The 27,498-nt window shown below is 40.2% G+C and overlaps 1 protein-coding gene across 10 annotated transcripts in view; it reads right to left on the bottom strand.

The window, feature by feature from the left end:
• The window catches only part of MXI1 (MAX interactor 1, dimerization protein), an 81,184-nt gene that overhangs the window by 36,184 nt on the left and 17,502 nt on the right, over positions 1 to 27,498 (bottom strand). Inside the window, exons 1-3 of one of the 10 annotated variants that reach the window (XM_015148137.3) lie at positions 25,786 to 26,073; positions 23,760 to 23,892; positions 6,510 to 6,539 (exon numbers count right to left, since the gene is read on the bottom strand). In XM_015148137.3, the coding sequence (XP_015003623.1) occupies positions 6,510 to 6,539; positions 23,760 to 23,892; positions 25,786 to 25,858 (236 nt within the window). In that variant the 5' untranslated portion in view covers positions 25,859 to 26,073. 10 annotated transcript variants of the gene reach the window in all.

The raw sequence follows: 27,498 nt of genomic DNA, 5'->3' as shown, positions 1-27,498 counted from the left end.
GATGAAGAACTAGAGCAGGGCTTTCCAAGCAGAAGGAACAGCAAGTGTAAAAGTCCTAAGATGGAAATGATCATGCTGTGTTTAAAGAAAAGAGAGGAAGCAATGTCAGAAGGTCTACAGGAGATAAGGGATAGAGTGGTGCACTTTGCAGGCCACAGACTTTATCTAATTGTAGTGAGAAGCTGACTGTAAACAGAGAAATGACTCAATTTGATATATTCTTTGAGAAGATCATTTTTTTTTCCTTGCTGCAGTAGGCACTGAGACAAGATAACTTTTGCAGCTATGTGAAGAAATAAGTAGTACCAATTAACAGAAAATAATTTTTTATTTACAGTGTTTCTTAGACCTTTGTCTTCCTTTCTGTTCCCAATTCTATCACCTGAGTGCTGACTCATATCTTTTTACTATATGGACTACTTCAAAAAGCATCCAAACTGGTCTCCCTGCTTCCAGAGCTAGATTGTATTTTTTTTAATGCTTTGTACATGCCTATCTCTTTGCTTCAAAAGCCTCAAAATTCACCACTGCCAATAAAATAAAATCCAAATTCCTTGGCATTCAGTAACATTCCACAGTCTAATTCCAAACCACCTTTTCAGCCTCGTCTTCCACTACTAATCTGATAAGACTCTGCTATTTAACTCAATATGGTCTACTCACTCCTTCCTGAACACAGCTTACAATGCTACATTCCTGCTTCCACGGCTCTACTCACACTGACTCCTTTCCGTATTCTTTTCTTATATTCAAATTATCTCTCTTCTTCATGGCTCAGTATACATTCTCCTTAACTACCCACAGTAGTAGGTTTTGACTATGACGCACAGTATTTTATATCACAATCCAGTATACACAAGTTTCACAATTCCATATTTAACTTTACTTCATGCAGTGTACTTTGGTGTTTTCTTCAATTTCTTTTTCAAAATGATTCACTAAATGATCACATAGACCACTAGTGAGTTTCAATTTTCAGTATGAAAAACACTATTAGTGTACCCTTCTAGACATTTACTGGTAACTTAACTAGATCATGATATTGAAAGATGAAATATAAATACCAAACTATAATGACCTTAACCTTAGAATAGAATAGGGTATCTTATACTTCATTTGATCTATCATGATGCCACATATAGTATTTATTAATTGTTGCTGAAGAGAAAGATTGATATTAACCATAACTCTCATATTCATGATCAAAAAGGATCATGATTAGAACTGTTTTGTGCTCATATCCATCTTGTTTCAAATTGTAGCTATGATGATAAAATGGCCAGTTTTTGACACTTTGACTCAAACTTTCAGCCTTTCTACCTTACAGAATTATGTAACAACCCTGCACAGTGGTGGAACACAGTAAGAACTCTATAAATGCTAATTTCCATTTTTCCCTCAGAGGTATGTGAAAGTCCCTATATGGAGAACACCTATTACCACTCACTAGACATCCTTTTCTTATTTTGTTTTATTTTATTTTATTTTAACAAATATTTAGTCACTTCTCCTCTGCCTAGGAAGACATTATTAGTCCAGTGTTCTCTTTTGGCCCTTCTAGCACTAAGGTTCTTGACCATCAGAGTCCTGTTAAAGTTGTTGATTTTATTTTTTTTTAGACAAGTCTTGCTCTGTTGCCCAGGCTGGAATGCAGTGGCATGATCTTGGCTCACTGCACCCTCTACCTCCCAGGTTCAAGCAATTCTTGTGTCTCAGCCTCCCAAAAAGCTGAGATTACAAGGATGCACTACCATGCCTGGCTAATTTTTGTAATTTTGGTAGAGACGGGGTTTCACCATGTTGGCCCTGCTAGTCTCAAACTCCTGGCCTCAAGCAATCCACCTCCCTTGGCCTCCCAAAAGTGCTGGGATTACAGGCATGAGCCACCATGCCTGGCCAGAGTTTTTGATTCTTTCTAAAACATCATCAGCAATTTGAATTAAAAAAATGAAAAAACAATGAGGCAATCTAAAATCTGTACTGATACTGAATTGTGTCTTCTCTGACAAAGGACCCAACCTGTAAGATAAGCCAATGGGCAAAGTAATATCTTAATTCTTCAATCTCAAAGTCTCATTAAGTTTACTATGAGATGATTCACATAGGTTCCTGAGGAATGCAGAACATCTGAAGTATTTTGCTTCCCCTCCATCTCCAAGGCCTATTATGACCTGTTGTGGGCCTAGGCGGACAGGGTTGGTACACAGGTAACAAATGCTCTGAACCATCTAGAGCAGACTCAGTATAACCAATAAGGATTTGGGCAGAAAACAGCTCCCAAGACCTATCCAAGAAGAAAAACTGAATTTCTCTATCAGTCCTGAAACTACCTAGAGCTCCCTAATGGGCTATAGGAATCCTGGGGTAATTGTGGATCACAACCAACTACTCTGGGCCTGTCAAAACCCAAACTCCATCACTAGACTTCCCTTGGAGATCTGGTAGTATGAACCTCAACATCTGGTGGCTATTATATCCTTTAGGCCAGATCCCAGGGCTTCAACAATTTTAGGGCTTTGTTTGAGATAGCTATCTGGAATTACTTAGCCATTCATCAGCAATTTAAAATCACCTACTCCAAATCTCACTGCATTTGCTCCAATAAAAAAACACTAACTCAGGCCGGGCGCAGTGGCTCAAGTCTGTAATCCCAGCACTCTGGGAGGCCGAGGCGGGTGGATCACAGCTCAGGAGATGGAGACCATCCTGGCTAACACAGTGAAACCCCGTCTCTACTAAAAATAGAAAAAAAATTAGCCGGGTGTGGTGGTGGGCACCTGTAGTCCCAGCTGCTCGGGAGGCTGAGGCAGGAGAATGGTGTGAACCCAGGAGGCAAAGCTTGCAGTGAGCTGAGATCACGCCACTGCACTCCAGCCTGGGTGACAGAGCAAGACTCCGTTTCAAAAAAAAAAAACACCGGCCGGGCGCGGTGGCTCACGCCTGTAATCCCAGCACTTTGGGAGGCTGAGGCGGGCGGATCACAAGGTCAGGAGATCGAGACCACGGTGAAACCCCGTCTCTACTAAAAATACAAAAAATTAGCCGGGCGCGGTGGCGGGCGCCTGTAGTCCCAGCTACTCAGGAGGCTGAGGCAGGAGAATGGCGTAAACCCAGGAGGCGGAGCTTGCAGTGAGCCGAGATCGCGCCACTGCACTCCAGCCTGGGCGACAGAGCGAGACTCCGTCTCAAAAAACAAAACAAACAAACAAAAAAAAAAAAACACTGACGCAGAGAAGCTTATATCCAAGATTTCAGAACCAAGCTAAAAAGGAAAAAAGTAATTTCTGACACGAATATGTTATATAAAGTGACAAATTTTTAAAAATATGAATTACTTCAGGAATGTCTTTCAGAATGAAGACAAAACTAATCTTTTGATAGTGAGTTACTGTCTTCATATAACATCACACTCAAAGGCATATCAAAGGTAAAGCCAAAATTCTATTTATTTTAAAGGATGCCAAAGCTAGATTAACTTTTCTTTCTTTAACATGTCAAATAAAAATGATGCCTTGGTAAAGAGGACTGTTAAACAGAACTGGATGGGGGCTTTAAAACATAAAAACAACATAGGCTTAAATTTTAAAAATATTCCTGTGCCACCTTCTTGCTAAACCACCTCCCCTATCCTACGTCTACCAGTATTTTTGTTTTTTGCCAGACCACCACTGGTAACTTTCCAGAAGCGGGGTACAGATTATTATTCTAAATTTGAGTTTTATTTTTGTTGATAAAAATCCCTTTTAAAAACAAATATATCTTGGAAAAGTTAATTCTATATCATCTTTCAATGAAGCCTCAGGGAACAGCGAAAGGAAAAGGAGTAAAGAGAGAGGGGAAGAAATAATTTGAGAAATAAACAATGTCTATTAGTCCTCTGGGCTAATAAAGAATATCTGTTAGCACTTCCAAAGCTATTAGAAGAAGATAAGGAAATCACGCCTTAAGTGAAGTAAGGTAGGGTAAGAAACCAGTCTAAAAGTCTTATATCTAAGTAAATAAAATAGGAACAAATGACTTTTATTGGAGATTACACACAGCCCAGGTAATAAAACCACACGTGTTATACCTGTGCCACAGCTAGATGCTAGATTAAACAACTTATATGGCATACCAAAGTAATACTATGGGTGATGCACACATCTTCTGTGAGGGTTTTTAAAAAGGTTATCAATGAGTCAGAAAGAATCTGCAAAATACATTCAACAAAACTGAATCAAAGATTTTTAAAGCTCCATTCCAAATAGTTACTAAAAAGAGTCTCTACTCCAGTGTTCATGGTTTTTGCCAGGTTTCCAATGAGGGTCTCCCAAGGACCACATCCAAATGAAGTAAAAGCCACTATAAAAGCCACATGTTTATCAATATTTAATCCATGGGCCCAAAACATACTCTATGATCTAATTTAGAGTAAACTTCAATTTAAGGTTTTATTTTTAGGATCCTCAGAACTTTCATTTCTCAGTCTTTTTTGTTATGTTTAACATAGCCAGATATGTCCTTCCTTTATCTATCCAGATCTTTAATAAATCAGAAATTAAAAGCAGAAAAGAGATTCTTTAAAACGAAGGAGTTTCTACCACTAACTACCAAAATGTCTTTGACTCGACCACTCAACTTTGAGCTCCAGTTTTATCCTTCACTCAATATGAGAGCCACTGTCTCCTATACATGCCTCAAATGCTAGGCACTGAGGATACAAAATTGAACAAAACAGAATCTTTGCATTTGGGGCATAGTCATTTGGCAGAAAGAGACATACGAACAAATAATTACAATGCTAACTATTCAGCCTTACAATAGGAGACAAGAACAGAGTATCATGCAAACAAAGTAGTCACAGCCACTGAGTCTGCCTAAAAGACTATGCTAAGCCTTTTCAAGGGGATTTGACATTTAAACTTACTTGCAATGAGGCAGTTAGGCTAGTCAATCTATTTTGTGTTAAAGAGAGGACAGAAAGTTGAAGGTCATGAGATCTTATTTGTCAAAAACAGCTGGTACATATGATTTCAGTTTGTTATTAATCTCTTTTTTTTTTTTTAAGACAGGGTCTCACTCTGTCACACATGCTGCAGTGCAATGGCATGATCATGGCTCACTGCAGCCTTCAACTCCTGGGATCAAGTGATCCTCTTGCCTTAACCTCCTGAGTGGCTGGGACTGCATGCCACCACACCCAGCTAATTTATTTTTATTTTTTTGTAGAGATGGAGGGTGTCTCACTTTGCTGCCCAGGCTGGTCTCGAACTCTTTGCTTCAAGTGATCCTCCCACCTGGGCTTTCCAAAGTGTTGGAATTACAAGCATGAGCCACCATGCCTGGCTGCTATTAACCTAATCGCTATACCAAAAAGAAAGTATTTTACTCTTACAATTCTTATGTTCTCTTCCAAACTTGTCCTCTTCTTCTCTTTCCTCAATTAATAGTAATACCATCTAAGATTCAACTATCCATAACTAATCACCAATTTCTATTGACTCCATTCCATACTCTTTACTTTGTCTACTTCTATCTCAATGGCCACCATCATCTCTTACCTAAATTACTGCACAGCCTTAAAAAGCGTCTTTATGCCTCTGGTATCCCTTCTCCCAACCAACCAATTCTTCAAACTGTAGCCGAATGATATTTCCAAGAAACAGGCTGATCAAATGATAACCACCTTAAAATTATTTAACTGCTCCCTATGGATCTCAGGAAGTCTAAACTCTTCGTTCGGCATGGTAGACAAGACTTTTCAATACCTGGCATGCTTTACTTCATGTTACAATCTTTTATAGTCATCCTGAACCCTTTTGCAGCTTCCTCAGTATACACTGCTCACTCACCATCCTCTGCAGACTTTCCAAGACTCCCTTCAAAAAGGAATCAGGTGACCTTCCAAAATATCTTTCAGTACGTCCAGTACCTTCTGCTTCTCCATTACCATACTTGCCACATTATATAGTACTTTAATTACCTGTCTTTCCTTTACAAAGTTCTGAATTCCTTAAGGAAAGGATAAAAACTATCTTATATATTCTTATATTTCCTATATAAAGCATTCTGCCTGTCTGGCACTGACATACAGCTCATATTTGATAAATAGTTGTTGAATGCATGAATAAATTGAATGAATGAATGAACAAATTACAAAGAAAGAAAATTTCAATACCCTCCAATTTGTAATGCTTATTACCTACTCTTTAGAAATACTACCCTTTAGCAAAACCACATTTAAACCATGAGCTTTTAATAATTAACTCGTTTTCAGAGACAGAAATAAAGGCTACACCTAAAACTCAAATTCGAATAAGCTTTAAAAATGTATTTACGTCTTCTAGCTGCTATAAGCTTACTATTTAAGTCATTTTTTGGAGAAAATACATATGTATCAGACTCACAATAGGCTGTACATCTGAAAAGTAAAATTACAACTACATATGCACTATTACATTATTTTCACAGGTAAAATGGTGAATTTGCTTTTAAACATAAGTGAAAGCTGCACCTCATCACTGACTCACCGATTCTTTTCCAGCTCATTGTGTGTAGATCTAAAAGAAAAAAAAAAAAAAGCATTAGCCATGCTTTGTTGATAAAAGCTATAGAAAGACAGGAGGTTATGCTACACCCAATGAATGTATTTAACAATGCAATATATGGTCAGACTTCTACAAGCTCACTCATCAAGAGGAAATAGTCTACATTCATTAAGATTGCTCATTCAAATAAAGTATTTTCAGTTAACAACTCTAAATATTCTGAAACTGGAGTTTGTTATTTTAATAAAAGTAATACTAGCACATGTTCTCCCTACTTCTAGCATCCTAGATTTTGTTGATCTGTAGATGTTATATAAGAAATTTTAAATATAATCCTGTTTTTGTTTAAAAAAAAAAAAGTGTGTGTACTTCCATGTTCTCCTCTATCTCCATCTACCCACTTCTAAACAGAGAAAAAAAAGTTTTGGCTAGCATAAAAGCCAAAAAAGGCTTGCCTTACTGCTAAGTGATAGAGGCAAATCCAAGTCTTCCCACCTTATTTTGTGAAACAAAAACAAGAAAAAGTTATACATGAAAGAAAAATATACTAATATAAGAAAAAATATATTAATAAAATCAAGAAACATATTTTACAAGACTGGATAATTCGAAATGTTAGCAATGGTTATTGTTTTGTTTTGGTGCCTTTTTTTCATTTTGCTTCTCATTGTTTTAAATGATACCATCTATTGAACAAGCACAGCATATGGGGAACAGTGGGATAAGCAGTTAATGTATCTTATTTTATCCCTAAAACAACCTTTGTTTTATAAACAAGAATACTGAAGCTCAGAGAAGTCAAGAAATATACTCCTATCCCAAGAGTATAAAGTGGCAGCCATGATTTAAATCCAGGTCTATTTTAATAATCCCCAAATCTTAACCATTCAGTGAGAAGCAATACTGAATAGAGGTTAAGGGCACAGACTCTAAGGCCAAACTGCCTGAGTTCAAATACTGTATGGCCTCAGTAAAGTCCCTCCATTTCTCTGTGCTCGGTTTCCTCATCTGTGAAATAGGAAAAATAACAGTATTTGCCTCATCATTGTTATAAGGATTAACAAGTTTACACTAAATAGCAAAATATAATGAACTCTAAAGTTAGCTACTATTAGAATTATACTAGTTCCCTGGAATTAACATGTGTTACTTTTGCAATAACTTGACATTAACAATAGGAATTTTGTGAAGGACAATTTAAATTCCTGTCACTAGAACTAAAACTTTCATCATTTTGTAGATTCTGGTTAATGTCAAATGCTTAAAGAATATTGACTGCTTTAATCTGATTATTTCAATGGATATTTAATAATCAGATCCTCAAACCTTAAAATTAAGAGTGCTTTTGGCCGGGCGCGGTGGCTCAAGCCTGTAATCCCAGCACTTTGGGAGGCCAAGACGGGCGGATCACGAGGTCAGGAGATCGAGACCATCCTGGCTAACACAGTGAAACCCCGTCTCTACTAAAAAATACAAAAAACGAGCTGGGCGATGTGGCGGGCGCCTGTAGTCCCAGCTACTCGGGAGGCTGAGGCAGGAGAATGGTGTAAACCCGGAAGGTGGAGCTTGCAGTGAGCTGAGATCCGGCCACTGCACTCCAGCCTGGGCGACTGAGCGAGACTCCATCTCAAAAAAAAAAAAAAAAAAAAAAAGAGTGCTTTTGCTGGTCTCGTAATTTGTGTAAATTTTATCCACTGTCTTAGCTCAAGGGCCAAAAGACTTCTCTGAGTTACTGTCTCCTATCCACCTTTTGCTTCATGAGTAATTTCATAAAGTCTAAGAGACATGAGATTAAAAAGACTGATACTCATTTTAAAAAATATTATCTTAACAAAAGGACTTCTCCTTTGAGGGAAGTAAATAGAGTCTTACCATGTTTCAAGAATTCAGATAGAAGAAACTATAAAAGCATAGTCAGAAATCCTAGTTTAACAGCGACTCGGAGCTCAAAATTCAATAAATTACAACCACAGTGTGCCTTTATCACCATAAAAGTGTTTATTTAAAATTTTGTTAATCTTTGTTTGAATTAAATGTTAAAGTAAATCAGTTAAGTTAGAAGAGGGAAAAGGCCTATTTAAAGAGGTTTAGAAGAAAAAATATCATTCAAAATTGGAGTAAAGAATCAATAATAAGATTCCCCACCCCCACTAGTGAGCAAGTTTTGGTTTAATTGCCTCTCTCTGAGAAGAAAACTAAAAACAAAACAAAAAGACAATGCACATATAAAATACTACAGTAAGTAATAAACGGAAACATTGTATTTAGAGAAGAGTAGACTATTTGCCATAGACTTATTCTAAACAGCCATAAACTTATTCTAAACAGTCTGGCAATCGCACTGACAGCCATCAGTGCAAGAGATAATATACTTGACAATAACCAATTGTTGAATTCCAATATTATATTGAGTCTATTATCAAAGCTAGCTCCAAAAGATCATAATCTGACCCACTGCTGTGAACAAAATTAAAACAGCGGGTTCTTCCTGCCTGTCAAACAGACATTTCTTTATTATCTTTTTTTAATGAAAATGATAGCTAAGATTATGTTTTCACTAAACCAGGAAATGCATGCCACATTTAATTATACCACCAGCAAAATTTAGCAAGATTTTCAAATAACAAGAAGCAAAAATGATTATAAATATACAAATCATTACCATGTTGCCATGTTCTTCCAATTTTTTTAAAAAAGCATCAATAGTGTTTACTTCTGTTTTGATGGGTTTTTACCTGTAATATCAAGTCAACAAATACTGAGAAGCTTCAGTGTTCAAGGCTGTCTTACAGTGCAGGAAATCAAAGACCGTCTCCATTGGGTAAATTAAGATATGTTTAGCAATAATTATAACTGAAGGCAAAATAAATATACAAAGAAAGGTACAAAGTATTATGGGAGTTCAAAAGAGACAGTTTACTTCCAAATGGCACTGTAAGAAAAACTTCAGAAAAGGGTGGCATTTGTTCTAAGGCTTAAATGATAGGTACATTGGCTACTGGTAGAGTCTGAAACTGTTAAGGAGATGCCATTCCAAGTGGAAGGGATAAGATAAGCAAACAAGTCGAGTTGTGAAGTCCAAAGCAAAACCAGCAAACAACACAGAGAGATCATAAAGACCCATGGTGTTAGAGAAAGAAAGTCCTGAATCTAAATATTAACTCTGTCACTCACATTAGCTGTGTAACTTTGGGACAAATTATTTAACCTCTCTGGTTTAGTTTCCTCATCTGTAAAACTGGAGTATTACATATGCCTCAGCCAGGTTACTGTGAGAATTAGAGAAACATATATAAAAACATCTAGCTCCTAATAAACATTTAACAGACGTTAGCTATTGTTAGCTGTTAATATTTTTATTATTTTTTTAAAAGATTAAAATTATGGTACCCAAAACATTATTAACTATACTACATGGGACAACAAATTGATAGATTCTCAATAACAGAATTAGCCTGGAAATAAGCAAACGACAACCATAATGATGGAAAGAGAAACTGAACGATAGGTGACTGAAGCTACTTGATCATTTAGTCAGCTGTGAGGACAGTACAAGGTTTAGGAGTATATTACAGAGAGAGATGCCTAATTATATGTACACAGAGAAAGTAATCCAAACAGCAGAGGCGATAAACAAGTAATTAAACGCATCACACGCTAGCACATTCAGAAACAACCCCTTTGCTTCTCTGAGCTATGTGTCCACCCAAGCCCTTCCAAAAATGTTCCACTGAAATATTCAATTACGATAAATTCCCTGTGTAAGGCTGAGATGTTCTGAATAACCCATCTAGTTAGCCCACTTTTCTTCTCCCAATAAAATGCACCTCTGAGAGCAAACACTAATGAACTGTGTCTTCCTTTCAAACACCCTTACCCTGAATGCTTAACAACTTCCAATGACAGAGAAAAAGACATGTCTATCATTTTATGACTGAATCACAGGTAATATTTTTCACAAACAGCATCCCTTTAAGAGAGGCATCCTAATGTATTCCCTATTTGAATGGGAGTCATTATCTATGAAATGCGACTACCTTAACCAGATATGTGACTTTTCATTGACTACAACATAGCTCCAATACATAAACTTGTGATTATTTAGGGTGTAGTTTGGTGGTAGTCAAAGAAATGAACCATAGAATTGAAACTATACGAAATGGTACAGTTTGGCTCAAGAGCAGTACCATCGTGGAAAGAAAATAAAAACCCCTACTCCAGAATTCCAATACTCTCTTCTAGCAAAAGAAAAGATTTCTAATTTTGATGAATTAATGAGCCAAACCCCTACACTTTGTTAACATTATCATTTAACTTACTTTCTAATCCTGAAGTGCCTCACACATGTTGCCCTCCACACAATGAAAAGAACACATTCTATGAAGCTAAATTCTAATTGGTATCCTAAAGCTTACAATTCTTACACATATACGTAGAGGGCAAGAAAAACAGAAAATTTCAGCTACAGTAGAGCAGGTATCTCTCAAGGATGTACCAAAGGGGTTGAGATTGAAAATATACTGGGATTAGTGGAACAGTAAAACTTCTATTTATTATTACTCTTCTTTTAAGATGGTAGTTTTGTGCATTTGTTTCCATCAAAAAGTACATCTCATTTTAAAAACCATTAAAAACAGTAAAAGTTGAATACTGTAAACTTTTAGAAAAAATGCCTCATAAGAAATATATTGCTTCTTTCTTAACAATGACAAAACCATTACCACCACAAGAACTAAGCCCCAAACAGCAAGTATCTAAACAAGATGCACAACAATAACTACAATCAAAAACCTTTTTCCTTAAAACTTACGTATCAAAGCTGGATATATGTATACTTCGTGACTAAGTATTTCCACTTACAGGCATATACCAAACCAATATATGTTTACATGTTCACCAAAGGACATACAAAAGAATGCTCATATAGAACTATTCATACTGACCCCAAACTGGAAACATTCATCAATAGTAGAATGCATAAACTGTGAAACATTCATACAACGTAGTATTATACAGCAATGAGAATAAACTAACTACAACTATTGTACAGTAACATGGATTAATCGACACAATTTCAACATAATTTGAATGAAAAAAGCCAAACACACACGAAAAGTACACACTACATAACTCCATTCACATAAAGTTCAAAACCGGTAAAACTAAACTGTGGCATAAAAAGTTAGAATTAAAAAAAAAAGTTGGAATTGCAGTTACCTTGGGGAAGGGGTGACAGTGACTGGAAAAGTCAGGAGGGGGTTTCTGAGATTTGTAATATTTCTTTGCTTTTGTAAAAATGCATTGAACTGTACACAAAATTTGTATGCTTTTTTGTATGTACATTTTACTTTGGTAAACAGGAAAAAATTTTTTAATAGCATACAGACTGAATTCTTTAAAAATCAATTCTTACTTCAAATATAGCAAACACCCTAATGTAAGTCCTTGACAAATCTTTTGGCATACTACATAAACATCTCAAAGAAATGTGCTTTGTAAAGGATAATTTTTAACAAATCTAAAAGTACTGAAATCATACACAGTAAGTTCTCCAATCACAATGAAATTTAATTAGAAATCAGCAACAGTAAGCTAATTAGAAAAATCCCAATATTTGGAACATAAATCACAGCTCAAAGAACAAATTGCAGAGAAATTAGAAAATATTCTAAACTTAATGACACAACATATCAAAAGTTGTTGAATGTAGCTAAAGCAGTGCTTAAACACAACTGTTTAGCTTTAAATCCTTCTGTTGGGAGGGTAGTGTCCAAAATCAATGATCCAAGATTCCACCTTAAGAAAGCAGAAAAAGGAACAAACTAAACTGAAAGAAGTTGAGCAATGGTTCTCAACTGTGAGCAGTTTTGCCCATCAAGACATCTGACAATGTCTGGAGATACTCCGGTTATGCCAACTAGGAGGAGGCTACTGGCATTTTGTGAGGAGATGCTAGGGATGCTGCTAAACATCCTAAGATGCACAAAACAGAATTATCTGACCCCAAATGTCAAGACTGCTAACGCTGAGAAACTGAAGTAGAGAAATATAATAAAAACCAGAGATAGGAATGAAAGAAATAGAAAATGAGAAATAGTGAAAATCAGTAAAATTGAAAGCTGACTTTTAAAAATCAATATATTGATAAACTACCTCTAAGGCTGATGAAGAATAAAAGACAAAAATTACAACACAAAAACAGTATCAAGAGTGTGCATCATTACAGATTCTACATACATCATACATTAAAAGGATAAGAGAATATTAACAACTTTATGCCAACAATTGCCCAGATCATCTAAATTTGATAACTTAGATGATATGAACAAATTTCTTGAAAGACACAAATGATCAAAACTAGCTCAAGAAGAAACAGAAACTCTGAATTGCCTTTCACCTATTAAAGAGATTAAAATCATAATTTAAAAAAAAAAAAAAAAAAAAAACTTCCCACAAAGAAAACTCCAGGCCTGTAAGTTCTCCATTAGCAAATTTTACCAGGCATTTAAGGAATAAATAAAACCAATCCTACATAAAATATTTGAAAAAATAAAGATAGAGGGAACACTTTCCAAATCATTTTATGAGACCAGTATTAGCCTGATACCAAAACCTGACAAAGAAATTACATAGAAAACAAACAAAACAAATACTAATATCTCTCATGAACGTAGACACAAAAATTCTAACAAAATATTGCCAAATTGAACCTAATAATATAAAGAAAGTACCCTAGTTCTTGGGACAGAGCTTCTAAAACCTTGAAATTTTCTGAGTAATTAGGAGTGTCTTCATTATTCATGGTGAGTCTTTGGACCACACCTGAGTTTATGCCAAGGAGAGAGAACTCAGGATAGGGGCTGGTCACATCAGAAAGACCAACCATGTGATTAGAGGGTTGGGGCTTTGAGTCACTGATTCTGGCCAGGAGAGAAGTACTGGGAACTGACAACCATATAACCAATGCTTCAATCAATCATGCTTATGTAATAATATCCCAATAAAAACTCTGGAACCTGAAACTTGGGTGAGTTTCATGGTTAGTAAACATATAAATGTGCCAGGAGGGTAATGCATCCTGATTCCATGGAAAAGGCACAGAAGCTCTGTGTCCAGGTTCCTCCCAGACCTCACTCTCTGTGTCTGTGCATTTGGCTGGTCCTGATCTGTATCATTTACAATAAAACTTGCAATTATAAGCATAGCAGCTGGGCATGGTAGCGCATGCCTGTACTGTTAGCTACTTGAGAGACTGAGGCAGAAGGACTGCCTTGAGCCCAGGATTTTGAGGTTGCAGTGAGCTATGATCTTACCACTGCACTCTACTCTGGGTGACAGTGAGACCCTGTCTCTAAAAACAGACAAAGTGTAGCACTTTCCTGAGTTACAAGTAGTGCTAGCAAATTGTCAAACCTGAAGGGGCTGTAGGAACCTCTGAATTTGCAGCCGGTTGGTCAGATGTGAGAGTGGCCTGAGGACTCCTAAACTTACGGCTGGCATCTGTAGCGAGGGCAGACATGTTGGGAACTAAATCCTTAAACCTGTGAAGTTTGTTTTAGCTCTCGGTTGTTAGTATCGGTACTGCAACAGTACACAATACAACATGACTACGTAGGATTTACTTCAGGAATGCAGGTTTAAGAGACTCAAAAATCAATCAATGTAATCCTCCATATTAACAGAATAAAAAAGAAAATGACAGTATCACCTCAATAGATGTAGAAAAAGCATTTAATAAAATTTACCATCCATTCATGATAAAAACTCAGCAAATAAGGGAAGAAAGGAATTCACTCAACCTAAAAGGCATCTAAGAAAAACTATAGTCACACTCAATGGTCAAAGAATGCATTTTTTCATAAGATCAGGAACAGGGCAAGAATGTCCATTCTCATCACTTCTATCCAGCACTGTACTAGAGATTCTAGCCAGTGAAATAAAACAAAAAAAAAGGAAACACAGAGAAGGAAATGGAAAAAATAAAAATGTCTTTACTTGCAAACAACATTACTGTCTATTTAGAAAATCCTAAAGAAGCTGGGCACGGTGGCTCACGCCTGTAATCCCAGCACTTTGGGAGGCTGAGACAGGTGGATTACCTGAGGTCAGGAGTTCGAAACCAGCCTGACCAACATGGAGAAACCCTGTCTCTACTAAAAATACAAAAATTAGTCGGGTGTGGTGGCGCATGCCTGTAATCCCAGTTACTCAGGAGGCTGAGGCAGGAGAATCACTTGAACCCAGGAGGTGGAGGTTGCAGTGAGCCAAGATTGCGCCACTGCACTCCAGCCTGGGCAACAAGAGTGAAACTCCGTCTCGGAAAAAAGAAAAAAAAAGAAAATCCTAAGGAATATACAGACTATTAGAACAATTAAGTTTAGCGAAGTCAGTTCACAAAACCAATATGCCAAATTGAATTGCCATTTAAAATAGCATCAAAGAATACTGGGTAAATTTAACAAAGTATGTGCATGACCCACACTCTGAAAACCTAAAAAATACTGCTGAAATTTGAAAACATCCAAATAATAGACATACCATGTTAATGAACAAGAAGATTCAATAGTTAAGACATATTGAGTTTCCCCCAATTAATTTACAGATCCAATGCAATCCCAATAAAAATTCCAGCAGGCTCTCTGTTGTAGAAATTTACAAACTGATTCTAAAATTTATGTAAAAATGCCGGCCATGTGCAGTGGCTCACGCCTGTAATCCCAACACTTTGGAAGGTAGAGGTGGGAGGATTGCATGAGCCCAGGAGTTCAAGACCAGCCTGGGCAACATGGTGAAACCGTACCTCTACAAAAAATACAAAAATTAGCAAAGTGTAGGAGTGCACACCTGTGGTCCCAGCTCCTAACTCAGGAGGCTGTGATGGGAGAATCACCTGAGCCCAAGAAGGTTAAGGCTGCAGTGGGCCATGATCATGCCACTGCACTCCAGCCTGGGTGAAAGAGTGAAAGCCTGTCTCAAAAAAATAAATAAATTAAAATAAAAATGCAAAAGACCCAGAATAGCCAAAGGAACTTTTGAAAAAGAAGAACCAAGTCAGAGTACATTCATTACCTGATTTCATAACTTTCTGAAAAACTATAATAATTAAGACTGTGCGGCATTAGAATAAGGATGAATATTTAGATCAAAGGATCAGAACAGAAAATCCAGAAATAAGATGCACAAGTCTGTGGTCAACTGATTTTTCACAAAGATGCCAAGGCCATTTGATGAATAAAGTATAGTCTTCTCAACAAATGATGCTGGAACAACTGGACGTCCATTTGCAAAAAAAAAAAAAAAAAAAAAAATGAACTTCAACCTTTACTTCACCCCCTCTGCAAAAATTAACTCTAAATGAATTTTAGATCTAAATGTAAAACCTAACATAAACTGCTAGAAAAAATAGAGAAGAAAAAAAATTTTTTTGAGATGGAATCTCACTCTGTTGCCCAGGCTGGAGTGCAGTAGCGTGATCTCAAGTCACTGTAGACTCCACTATGCAGGATTAAGTGATTCTCCTGCTTCAGCCTCCCAAGTAGCTGGGATTACCAGCATGTGCCATCATGCCTGGCTAATGTTTGTATTTTTAGTAGAAACAGGGCTTCACCATGTTGGTCATGCTGGTCTCGAACACCTGACCTTGAGATCCACCTGCCTCGTCCTCCCAAACTGTTGGGAATACAGGCATGAGCCACCACACCTGGCCAACAGAGCTCATTTATTTATTTATTTATTTATTTATTTATTTATTTATTTGAGACGGAGTCTTGCTCTGTCGCCCAGGCTGGAGTGCAGTGGCACAATCTTGGCTCACTGCAAGCTCCGCCTCCCGGGTTCACAACATTCTCCTGCCTCAGCCTCCCAAGTAGCTGGGACTACAGACGCCCGCCACCATGCCCGGCTAATTTTTTGTATTTTTAGTAGAGACGGGGTTTCACCATGTTAGCCAGAATGGTCTCGATCTCCTGACCTCATGATCCGCCCTCCTTGGCCTCCCAAAGTGCTGGGATTACAAGTGTGAGCCACCACGCCCGACCCTGTAAAATAATACTTCTTAGGTAAGGGAGCAACACTAGAAACTACAGAGAATTTTGAAGGTTAAAATAACTGGTCTTAAACATATTCTCAAAGTTTAAAAAGACATTAAGATAAACCACTAATTATCTAAACTACTTCATTGGTTAACAACAAATTCTATTACAGAGCAATATTCTAAAAAACCTTTAAAAGTACAGAAAATATCAGCAATTTCCTAACTCACCTGACTTCCAAAGGTAATCATTTTAAGAAAGAGTCAGGCATTGGCTGGGCGCGAGCTCATGCCTGTAATCCCAGCACTTTGGGAGGCTGAGGCGGGCAGATCACTTGAGGCCGGGAGTTCAAGACCATCCTGGCCAACATGGTGAAACCCCGTCTCTACTAAAAATACAAAAATTAGCTGGGCATGGTGATGCGCACCTGTAGTCCCAGATACTCAGGAGGCTGAGGTGGGAGAATCACTTGAACCCGGGAGGTGGGGGTTGCAGTGAGCCGAGATCGTGCCCCTGCACTCCAGTCTGGCAACAGAGCAAGACTCTGTCTCAAAAAAAAAAAAAAAGAAAGAAAAGAAAAGAAAAAAAAGAGTCAGGCCTGAAATAAATACTCAGTAAATAATTGTTGGGGGAAAAATGAGTGGTCCTATAGATGTATAACACTTGCATCTATGGGGAGGAGGTGAGTATATTAATAACAATATAAAAATTAGGAGCAACTTCAAAAAAATAGACTTGATATTATGGGTAATGCTGTTAATTATGGTACCGCTGACTGTGTTTTAAAATGTAGGAAATCAAAATAAAAAAACAATCTAACAAAAAAATGCATGTTTATATTTCATCGGCACTATAAAATCACACTAAAAATGGGACCTGGAAATATACTTTGTCAAAGCATACTATCAAACCTCTTTGATTAGATTAGTATCTAGAAAACTCTCCTTACTGAAAAAATGACAAAGAATCATGCCATATTCAAAAGGAGGCAATGTTCTTTCATTTGTAAGGAGAAATCTAGAAGAGAAAGCTTTCTTCGAGTCAACAGTACTGCCTGATTACAACAGTGATGCATGTATTGCTTAAAATCCAGCTTGACAATAAAGTCAGCCACCATCTACAGCTATAAGGCTTAAGCAATCACCATCTCTAAGCCACATGTGCTTTAACCATAAAATGAGTGATAATATTTTGTCTTCATAAAACAGAGAACCGTACTGAAGCATTCCCTTTCTACATTTTGTGATCTTCTACATCACATATTCAATATTTTGACAAAAATGCCTTTCATCGAATGGGAACAGAAACAACTGTCCTACTGACTTACAAGGCATGATCATACAAGTCTCCTTCAATACTTCCGTAGAGGAATATAACCTTAAGAAACCCAGCAATAGCAGGCCGGGCGCAGTGGCTCACGCCTATAATCCCAGCACTTTGGGAGGCCGAGGCGGGCGGATCACTTGTGGTCAGGAGTTCCAAACCAGCCTGGCCAACATGGTGAAACCCCATCTCTACCAAAATATACAAAAATTAACCAGGCGTGGTGGCAGGCGACTTAATCCCCATTACTTGGGAGGCAGAGGCAGGAGAATCGTTAATTGTTAAAGGAGGTAGAGGTTGCAGTGAGCCGAGATCTAGCCACTGCACTCAAACCTAGGGGATAAGAGCGAGACTTCTCTCAAAAAAAAAATAGCATACACTTCAAGGAAGCAAACTTACACTTCAAGGAAGCATTTAAAGGAAATCCTGAGTTCTTTTAGTATAAAGCATATAATTCTTGGGAATTTTTCATTTAACTCAATTTTCGTGGAAGACTATCACAAAACACATTTCACTGGAAGTGTTAATCACTCAAAATGCAGAAAATACTGAAGAATAATAACAACATCATTAAGAGTTTAACTGGTACTAATCTACATTTTTGTCCTGAAACTTTGGGAGTTTTCTAGGGGACAAAGACCCAGAAACTATTTTTTAAAATAAAAAACTTTGAAACAGAATAGTGGAAAGACATTACACAAAAATAAAAATAAGGCTTCATTCAATTCTTCTATGAACAAATAGGTTCATGTAGAATAAAGAGAAGATAAAGCATCTCAAATTACTACTGGAAAAAATCCTTTGTAACTATCCTAGGAAAATAATTCACCACCATCCCTCCCTGCAGAAAAACTAAAAATCCATGAAGATAGCCGATAAGGATGCAAAGCTAAAAATGTAACAACACAATAATTCTATCTAAAATAAGACTAAAACATTTCTTTATTCTATAGTTTAAGAAAAATTAAACTAAAGCCTTATAAGCAACAGAAAAGTTGTTTTTTAGTGTCCTCAATCTTAGAAGGTGGAACTGAAATACTGCTGTTATGAGATTCTTTAGTATCTATAGGACACTAAAGAGAAGAAATATATCAACTTGAAATTAAAGCATAAATTGGCTATTTACTACTTCCCAGATTACCTTAAAACAATGCAATTACTATGTGCGTGTCACAGGCTCATACGAATATTTATTGCCAATATTTGACAGACTTCTGGTTCTTTCAATACGCAAGTTTTTATATTATTTTATTTTCACGAAACAGGATGACACTGAACGTTCTTCAAAATTGTGGCATTCTGTAGCCTACTTGTTTAAAAGAATTGACAGTTTAGAGATTTTTATTCTTTAAATACTACATACTGTTTTTCCAAATGTATCATTAACATCCCTTAGAACACAAAGTAATTAGAGTTTGCCAAAGCAGGGGTTCTATCATCCTTCCTTCAAGTCTAATATGGTACTCAGCACAAAAAAGAAACTCAATTTAAGACAGTCTACTTGGAGTTTGAAAACCTTCCATTCTTTAAGAAACACATACTATGTACGGGGCACTGTGGTAAGTACTAGGGATAAATGTTGAAGCAGAAGAGACTCAATCCCTGCCCGCCTCACAGTGTTTTTAATCCAGTGAATAGGATACGAATTTAAGAAAGAATTGGATAACAGTATTTCTATAAACGTGATGAACACTATGAAGGAAAAATAGGGGTGCCATGAAGTATGTGAAGACCTGATCTACTACTATGACAGATGAGGAAACATTCCTGAGGAACTTATGATCGAGCTGAAGGAAAAGTGTTGTTCAACAGAGAGAACAAAGGGGGAGGAAAAATGATTTCCGGCAGGGAACAGAATGTATGCAAAGATCTTGAGGTAGAAGAAAACGTGTATCCAAAGAAGGTTGACCAATATAATTCATAAGAACTGGCCGGGCACAGTGGCTTATGCCTGTAATCCCAGCACTTTGGGAGGCCGAGGCGGGAGGATCATGAGGTCAGGAAATTGAGACCATCCTGGCTAACACAGTGAAACCCTGTCTCTACTAACAATACAAAAAATTAGCCAGGCGTGGTGGCGGACACCTTTGTCCAAGCTACACGGGAGGCTGAGGCAGGAGAATGGCGTGAACCCGGGAGTCAGAGCTTGCAGTGAGCCGAGATCACACCACTGCACTCCAGCCTAGGTGACAGAGCAAAACAAAAAAAAAAAAGAACTGTGGTTGCAAGGACACCAGGTAATAAGTTACTGCAGTCGTCCAGGTAAGAGATGATGGTAGCTGAGATTAGGAGGACAGTAATGAAGATAACAGGAAAGAAGGCCGATTGAAGAGATATTTAGGAAGAAATCAGTGTTACACTGCAGCCATGGCTTATTTAGTAGAGTTTTAAGGATGACAGACCTTGAGATTTTTTCACCTGTGATACCAAATAGTAAATAAGCTAGAATCTGAGCTTATCTGATGCTCCCCAAAGAGCCAGATAGCTATTGCAGCCACATTCTCTAACAGCAGTAACATCTTAGCAATGTTGATTTTTGGAAGTGTGCCAGAAGGCTGTGACCAAGACCACAGTAAAATCAAGCATTTATTTTAAAAATAATTATATATTATAGGTCCCACTTCCAACTATCAGAACCATCCCAAATGATAAAATTACTGGTATTTGCAAGGAACATATCTGTAATATCACATTATATCATTTATTTTCTCTCCTTTGTACTTCTGTGAAAATAAGATTTTAAGGCATGGGGGAAAGGGGAATAGGAATTTATAGTATTCGGAGTTAACTTTCAGCATAAATTTATAAAGTAACTTTTTATTTTTTTATTTTTTGGGATGGAGTCTCACTCTGTGGCCCAGGCTGGAGTGCAATGGCGCAATCTCGGCTCACTGAAAGCTCCGCCTCCTAAATTCCAGGAATTATCCTGCCTCAGCCTCCCAAGTAGCAGAGATTACAGGCACACGCTACTATGCCCGGCTAATTTTTGTATTTTGAGTAGAGACAGGGTTTCATCATGTTGGCCAGGCTGGTCTCAAACTCCTGACCTCAGGTGATCCACCTACCTCAGCCTCCCAAAGTGCTGGAATTACAGGCGTGAGCCACTGCACCTGGCCTAAAGTAACATTTTTGTCAGGCATACCATATAATACCTGAGAATATCAGGGGTAAAAGAGTCAATCACCATTATATCTTAAAGATGCTATGATGTCAAAGAAACAAATGTCATTTTATAACATACATCAATGTTCACGATGTATAGTAATAAAAGCTACTTCCACACTAGTAGCTTTTTGATCAGGTAAAAATAAGACACATATACTTATGAACTCTATTCCTTTCCTTGTTTCAGATGATAAACACATGGATATTTCTGTAAGTCTTCTTTCTGCTTTATGTAACCAGCATAATAAAATCTCTATTAAAATCCAACAGTAAACTTAAAATTAAGAAGAAGCCTACAGAGCCCTCTTTGAAATGGATCAACACTATTGTCCAAATACCCCAGTATTGGAACTTCTACCTCAGCTCTCCTTAATTCCACGAAGCAGGCATTTTAAATAAGAGGCTAAGGAGAAATAATTTCTAGTTTTTCATTTTAACATACTAGTTCTCTCTCATAGGCCCCAGCCCAAACCCCACACATTTGTGGATCTTTTGATAATACATTCTAAAATCTATTTATTTCTCTCTCTCTCTTTCTTGCTACTTATATTCCCATATAAAAGTACCTTCTTTTGTTTTAGGTGGTCTAACGTTCACATATTCTCCTTTGGGCACTATAAGAACACTATGGCATGCTTGCAGTTTTACAAATTTTCCGACATGCTATGCTAAAACACAGTAATTAGCACTGTGGTCCCACACATAATATTAGAATCCTAACAGAAATGCTAGCATGAAAGAGAAACATCACTTAGCCCAAACCCCAAGCTGAGCAAAGTATAAGTCAACAGATGACTAAGAGTTTCTTATTAATGACAGGTAACGTAATTGATAAAAACCTAGGAATGTGCATCTTATTTATGCCTCTACAATCCTTGAGTTCCTAAAAATGTCACATCTGCAATGATGGGAGACATATTAAATTACTAACATAGTAACCAATCTCTAAAACTGTCAATAAATCAGAGTCACAGAAGTTCAGGATAATGAGGGACCTTGGTGAGAATCTAATACATCTCATTTTACAGATGAATATAGTAAGGGATGGGAAATGTACTGAAATTATATACCTAATTTCTAGAAAATAGGAAAGGCTTAAATACTTGCAGCATGACAGAACTCAGGTTTGGTTTCCTATGTGTACTCTTACTATGTCTCCAAGTTGAAAAAAAGAGTTTTTTTAATCTATGTGGATTGAAACATACATAAATTCCTGAATAGGTCTTAATTCTTGATAGCTTAAACACTGAAACTGTAAGGGCAAGCAAATGTACATTTTTTTAAATGCTGTGTATCATACCACATATTTTCATCTCCACCATACTACAACAAAATCTCTAGACCTACACATAACACATATAGTACATCAAGCTTATGGTTAATTATTTTTATAACCTAAGAAATTAAAAACTATATAGTAGTCTTAATGAAAAGTAGCTAAAAAAGGGAACATGCAGCTCTACGGAGAAGTCAAAGGAGAAAAGTGAATCCTAGTTTTTCCTCGGAGATGTCTGAAATACAGAGTGGGATGATCCAACCTCATGAGTTCCAATTGTTATCTATAGAAGCCTCAGGCTTTCTGCATCAAGAGCCCCATTCTGTCCCAATCTGCTGTTCCAAATGACTAACCAACCACCTGACTGAAGCTCCCCAAAGCCTTCAGGGAAATTTGGTTACCCAGGGATTGCTCTGTCCTCCCTAAAATGAATGTTTATTATACTCTCTAGACAAAGCTCTGGGAAACAGAAATAAAGGTCTCATTTAATTCCCCTTATCAATGGAAAAGGCAGCCATCTGTTAATCTTCTGTTAAGAAAGGCCTTTTGAAAACTTCTTATGAGATGAATCCTAGGAATTTACTGGCTCCCCAGAATAAAAACACTGAAGAGACAGCCAGATACTACTCAGAGTTTTCAAAAATGGAAGTCAGCTACATCTTAGTACGTCTATTTTTTTCTCTTTTTGAGACAAAATTTCACTATGTCATCCAGGTTGGTCTTGAACTCCTAAGCTCAAGCAATCCTCCCACCTCAGCCTCCCAAAGTGCTGGAATTACAGGTGAGAGCCACTAGGCCCGTCCTTTCCAAGTACATCTAGACAAGTATATTCTAAAAGATCTATTCTGCTTGAAAGATAAGCAGATTTTTTTTTTCATTTTTGCTTTTAGAGCCCACCAACCAATCGGATCTTATTTAAAGAGGCAAAACTTTCATAGTACGGTCTTCCCTTTCCTCCTTAAACAAATAACCATACCTGCTCACTACCAATTCTACCTAAATATTTTTATTCCTTTAACAAAGCCCTTGATTCTGCTTTATATCCTGCCAGACCTATTTCTGATTTTTTTTTAACCTTCTTGGACTGTCCTAAACTTGACCAGATTATTAAAAGCCACCCCACAATTACTTTTAGCAGGTGGCTGCATGCATGGACACATGCTGCCAAGTTTCTCAAGTTTCTCAACTTACTGTCCTCTCAGTCATAGCCATCTTAATAATCCCAGCAAGAACGTCTTTGGTTGTCTTTCCAGATTCTATTCCTTCCCTTCCATGCAAAACCAGGTTATGATTTCTAGACTTTATTAAAGGGCCAAATCCCCACCCCAGGGTAGTAGTAAAGAAACCCATCAAGTGCTGCTCCTCCAGACTTGGGATTACAGGAGAAATGTGCTCCTTCCCTCCAGTTCCCTCTTCTAAGCGTTCCCAGCTTGCTACCTGTTGGCAGTGCTGGTGTTGCTGCTCCCGCTGCTGTGTTTCTGTGCCCGGCTCAACCTCCGTGGGGGCTTTGAATGCTGCAGTCGGGGGCTTGGCATGGACGGGAATGAAGAGGCGTAGCCATGTTCACACTCTGAAGAGAGCAAGAAAAAAAGGTATAGTAAGAAGAATATAGTACCCAAATCCATTGAACCACAAATCCAAGGTCTTTGCAGTAACAGGTTTTTGAAAGCAAAAAAAAAGGTACAATGTTTCCACTCTTTTTGGTTAGAAGATTAATGTCCCTCGCCTGGACATCAATCCTGTGACACCCCATCAGCTGGAAGGTGTTTTGATACCTCCTCTAAACCAAATAATTTATCCCCCTTTTCCAAAATCCTTCTCTCCCCAAAATTTTTTTTTGAGATTTCAGATGCTTTAGAACATTTTTTGACCAGTTACCATTCGCTTCATTGATTTTACTTGACTCAAAAATTCCCCTTTACTTTCAACTCTCTCTGTTCTAAAGAGTCTCTTTTAAGCCCAATATTTTCGCGTACTTCGAACAAGTCTTACAGAGACATTTTCTCTCTTGACAACAATCTCCGAGTTCCTGCTCTTCCTGCCCCATCTCCACAGTCCCTTGGGCTGCCACCGCCAAAGGGGCCCTATCTCATCACCCCGCAGGTATTCAGAGGCCTCTTCCGCACGCTGCCAGTCCTCTGCCCACTCTCCACCGGCTTTCCCCAGACACCCCCAGCATCCGCGTTCCTCCTTCTTCTTAACTCCCAGCACCCTCTCCCACTCCAGGCCCTGCTGGTTTCTCCATGGTCACCCTCTCTCCAGTCCCGGACCGTCCTCTCTCCAACTCCCCTCCGCCCGTCTCCTTCCCGCTCCCCGCACACCCACAGCCCCACCCTCCGGGCGCACCCTCGCACCTCCCCCCGCACCTGCACGATCTCTCACACACGCCTCCACTCACGATCTCAGCACACACACTTCCCCACGCGCACCTCACGCGCGCGAGCTTCCCACGCACGCGCGCCCCTCCCACACGCGCACGCCCCTTCCCGCACACGTCCCTTCCCGCACACGCCCCTTCCCCCGCACCATCCCTCCCACGCGCGCACCCTCACGCGCGACCCTCCCCGCACACGCCCCTCCTCGCACACGCGCGAGCCCCTCTCCTCAGATGCCCCTCCCCACTTGTGCGCACCCCTGCCCTCACACACACGCATGGCCCTCCCCTCACACGCCCCTCCCTACACACGCACGCCCCTCCCCTCACACCCGCGCACCCCTCCCCTCACATGCGCGCGCCCCTCGCCTCACATGCTCGACCCCCCATGCTCGCACCCCTCCCCTCACATGCACGCACCCCTCCGCTCACACATGCGCGCCCCTCCCCTCACACCCGCGCGCCCCTCCCCTCACACGTCCCTCCCCTCACACATGCGCACGCCCCTCCCCTCATGCGCGCTTCCCTCACACGTCCCTCCCCTCACACGCGCGCACCCCTCGCTCACACGCGCGCTCCCCTACCCGCAGACGCCCCTCCCCTCCCCTCACACGCCCTTTCCCTCACATGAGCGCACCCCTCTCCTCACATACGCACGCCCCTCCCCTCACATGCGCGTTCCCCTCCCCTCATACGCCACTCCCCTCACGCGCGCACCCCTCCCTCACACGCCCCTCCCCTCACACGCGCGCTCCCTTCCCCACATGCCCCTCCCATCACACGCGCGCTCCCCTCCCTCACACGCCCCCCCTCACACGCGCGCCCCTCCCGTCACGCGTGCACCCCTCTCTCACACGCCCCTCCCCTCACACGCGGGCACCCCTCCCTCACACGCCCCACCCCTCACACGCCCGCTCCCCTCCCCACACGCCCCACCCCTCACACGCGCGCTCCCCTACGCTTACACGCACGCACACCCTCTCCCTCACATGCGCGCACCTCACACGCGTGCCCTCCCTCACCGGCCGCACCGCACTCCCCATAAAGATTAGTAGCGCTCGGGCTCACGCAGCGGCGCCCAGCCATTACCTCGCTCCCGGCGCTCCAAAAACTCGGCAGCCTCCAGCAGACGCTGCACGTTGATCATCCTTACCCGCTCCATGGGCACCGCGGGTGGCGATCGGCGCCTCTCTGCACTCCCTTCCCGGGCCGACAGGAGGCGCCGCAGGCGGCTACGGCGAGGCGCCGTCCCGGAACATGTGCGGCAGGCGGGCGGGCCAGCCCGGCCGCGGCTCGGCGCGCTCTCCGCTGCCTCAGCCGCCCCAGCCGCGCCAGCCGCGCCCGCCGTGCCACCGGCAGCCCGCGCGTGGTTTGTTTACCTCTCCGCGCGAGCACGGGGGAGGGGCGGGAGCAGAGCCGCGGCCCGCCCCCTCCCGCCCCTGCCTCTGCCCCCTGGGAAATGTAGTCCCGCCCCCGCCCGCGGCTGCCGGGAATCGTAGTGCGCACGCCGTTTCAGAGCGCCTGCGTTCCGCACGATTCGCAAAGTTCGTCGGAAGGTGTAGTCCCGCTGGGTTTCCTTTCCTGTCTCTAGGGAAGCCTAAGTAGTTGTGGGACTTTGCTTCTGGGAGGGAAGGATTTTTTTTTCCCCCTCCAGACACGATGTGGAATGGGAAGGATTTGAGCAAGCTGGGAGTCTACTCCCGGGGAAACTTGTTTCTCAGCGACTCCCTGCGGTTGCCCAGGGGCTGAGACACGCTTTATTCCAAATATCATGTTGCAGTCGTTTATCTCCTACTTTCTCATGTAACGTATGTGCCTCAGTTTCCTCATCTGCAAAATGAGAAGAGTAACACACCTGCACCAACAGCGCACACAGAAACTGGAAAAGCCGAAATTGCTGTTCAAAAACGAGGGATGATTTCATCAGAGAGGGTTTCCATGAAGCCCTTCTTCCACCTCAGCTTGCACACAGACAAGTAGTTATCTTACTTTTAAAAACTTTCTCCTCCCTCAGTCCCTCACTAATGTTTTTAGACGCCAGAAAATTCTCCCTGGTGCTGAACAGAGTTTGATTCAAATCCTGACTCTGCTACTTACACTGACAGTGTGAACTCTTTCAGTCTCATTTTCCTTATGTATAAAATGGATATGATCATAGCCACGACCTTGAGCGCGTGCCATGTGCCAGGCACTGTACTAGACTTAGTGTGCATAGTAAAAGAGAAACAGACACAGACCTGCTCTCGAGGTTCATGTATTCAGTAGGGCTTTTTGCGAAGATTAAATGCAGTAATTCCAGCACTCAGTATATACTAGGCACTCAGTAAATAGAAGCGATGATGATGTTTTTCTCTTACGCTGTCCTCTGTAGCTAAAAGGGGAGTTAGCTAAAGAGAGCAGAGACCACATTAAAAGACTGCCACTGGCCGGGCACGATGGCTCATGCCTGTAATCCCAGGACTTTGGGAGGCTGAGGCGGGCGGATAACCTGAGGTCAGGAGTTCGAGACCAGCTTTGCCAACATGGTGAAACCCTGTCTCTACTAAAAATACAAAAATTAGCCTGGCATGGTGGCGGGTGCCTGTAATCCCAGCTACTTGGGAGGCTGAGGCAGGAGAATCGCTTGAACCTGGGAGGCGGAGGTTGCAGTGAGCCGAGATCACGCCACTGCACTCCAGCCTGGGCAACAGAGCAAGACTCAGTCTCAAAAGAAAAAAAAAAAAAAAAGCCCCTGACTGCTCTCATGGCCACTCTCTTTCTAAGTCCTCCATCTAAAAAATTCTCAAAGTCTAGACTAGGGTT

This window comes from Macaca mulatta, chromosome 9 (genome assembly GCF_049350105.2).
Source record: "Macaca mulatta isolate MMU2019108-1 chromosome 9, T2T-MMU8v2.0, whole genome shotgun sequence".
NCBI lineage: Eukaryota > Metazoa > Chordata > Mammalia > Primates > Cercopithecidae > Macaca > Macaca mulatta.
The sequence above is the reverse complement of the archived record's forward strand: the minus strand, read 5'-3'. Positions and strand labels throughout refer to the sequence as shown.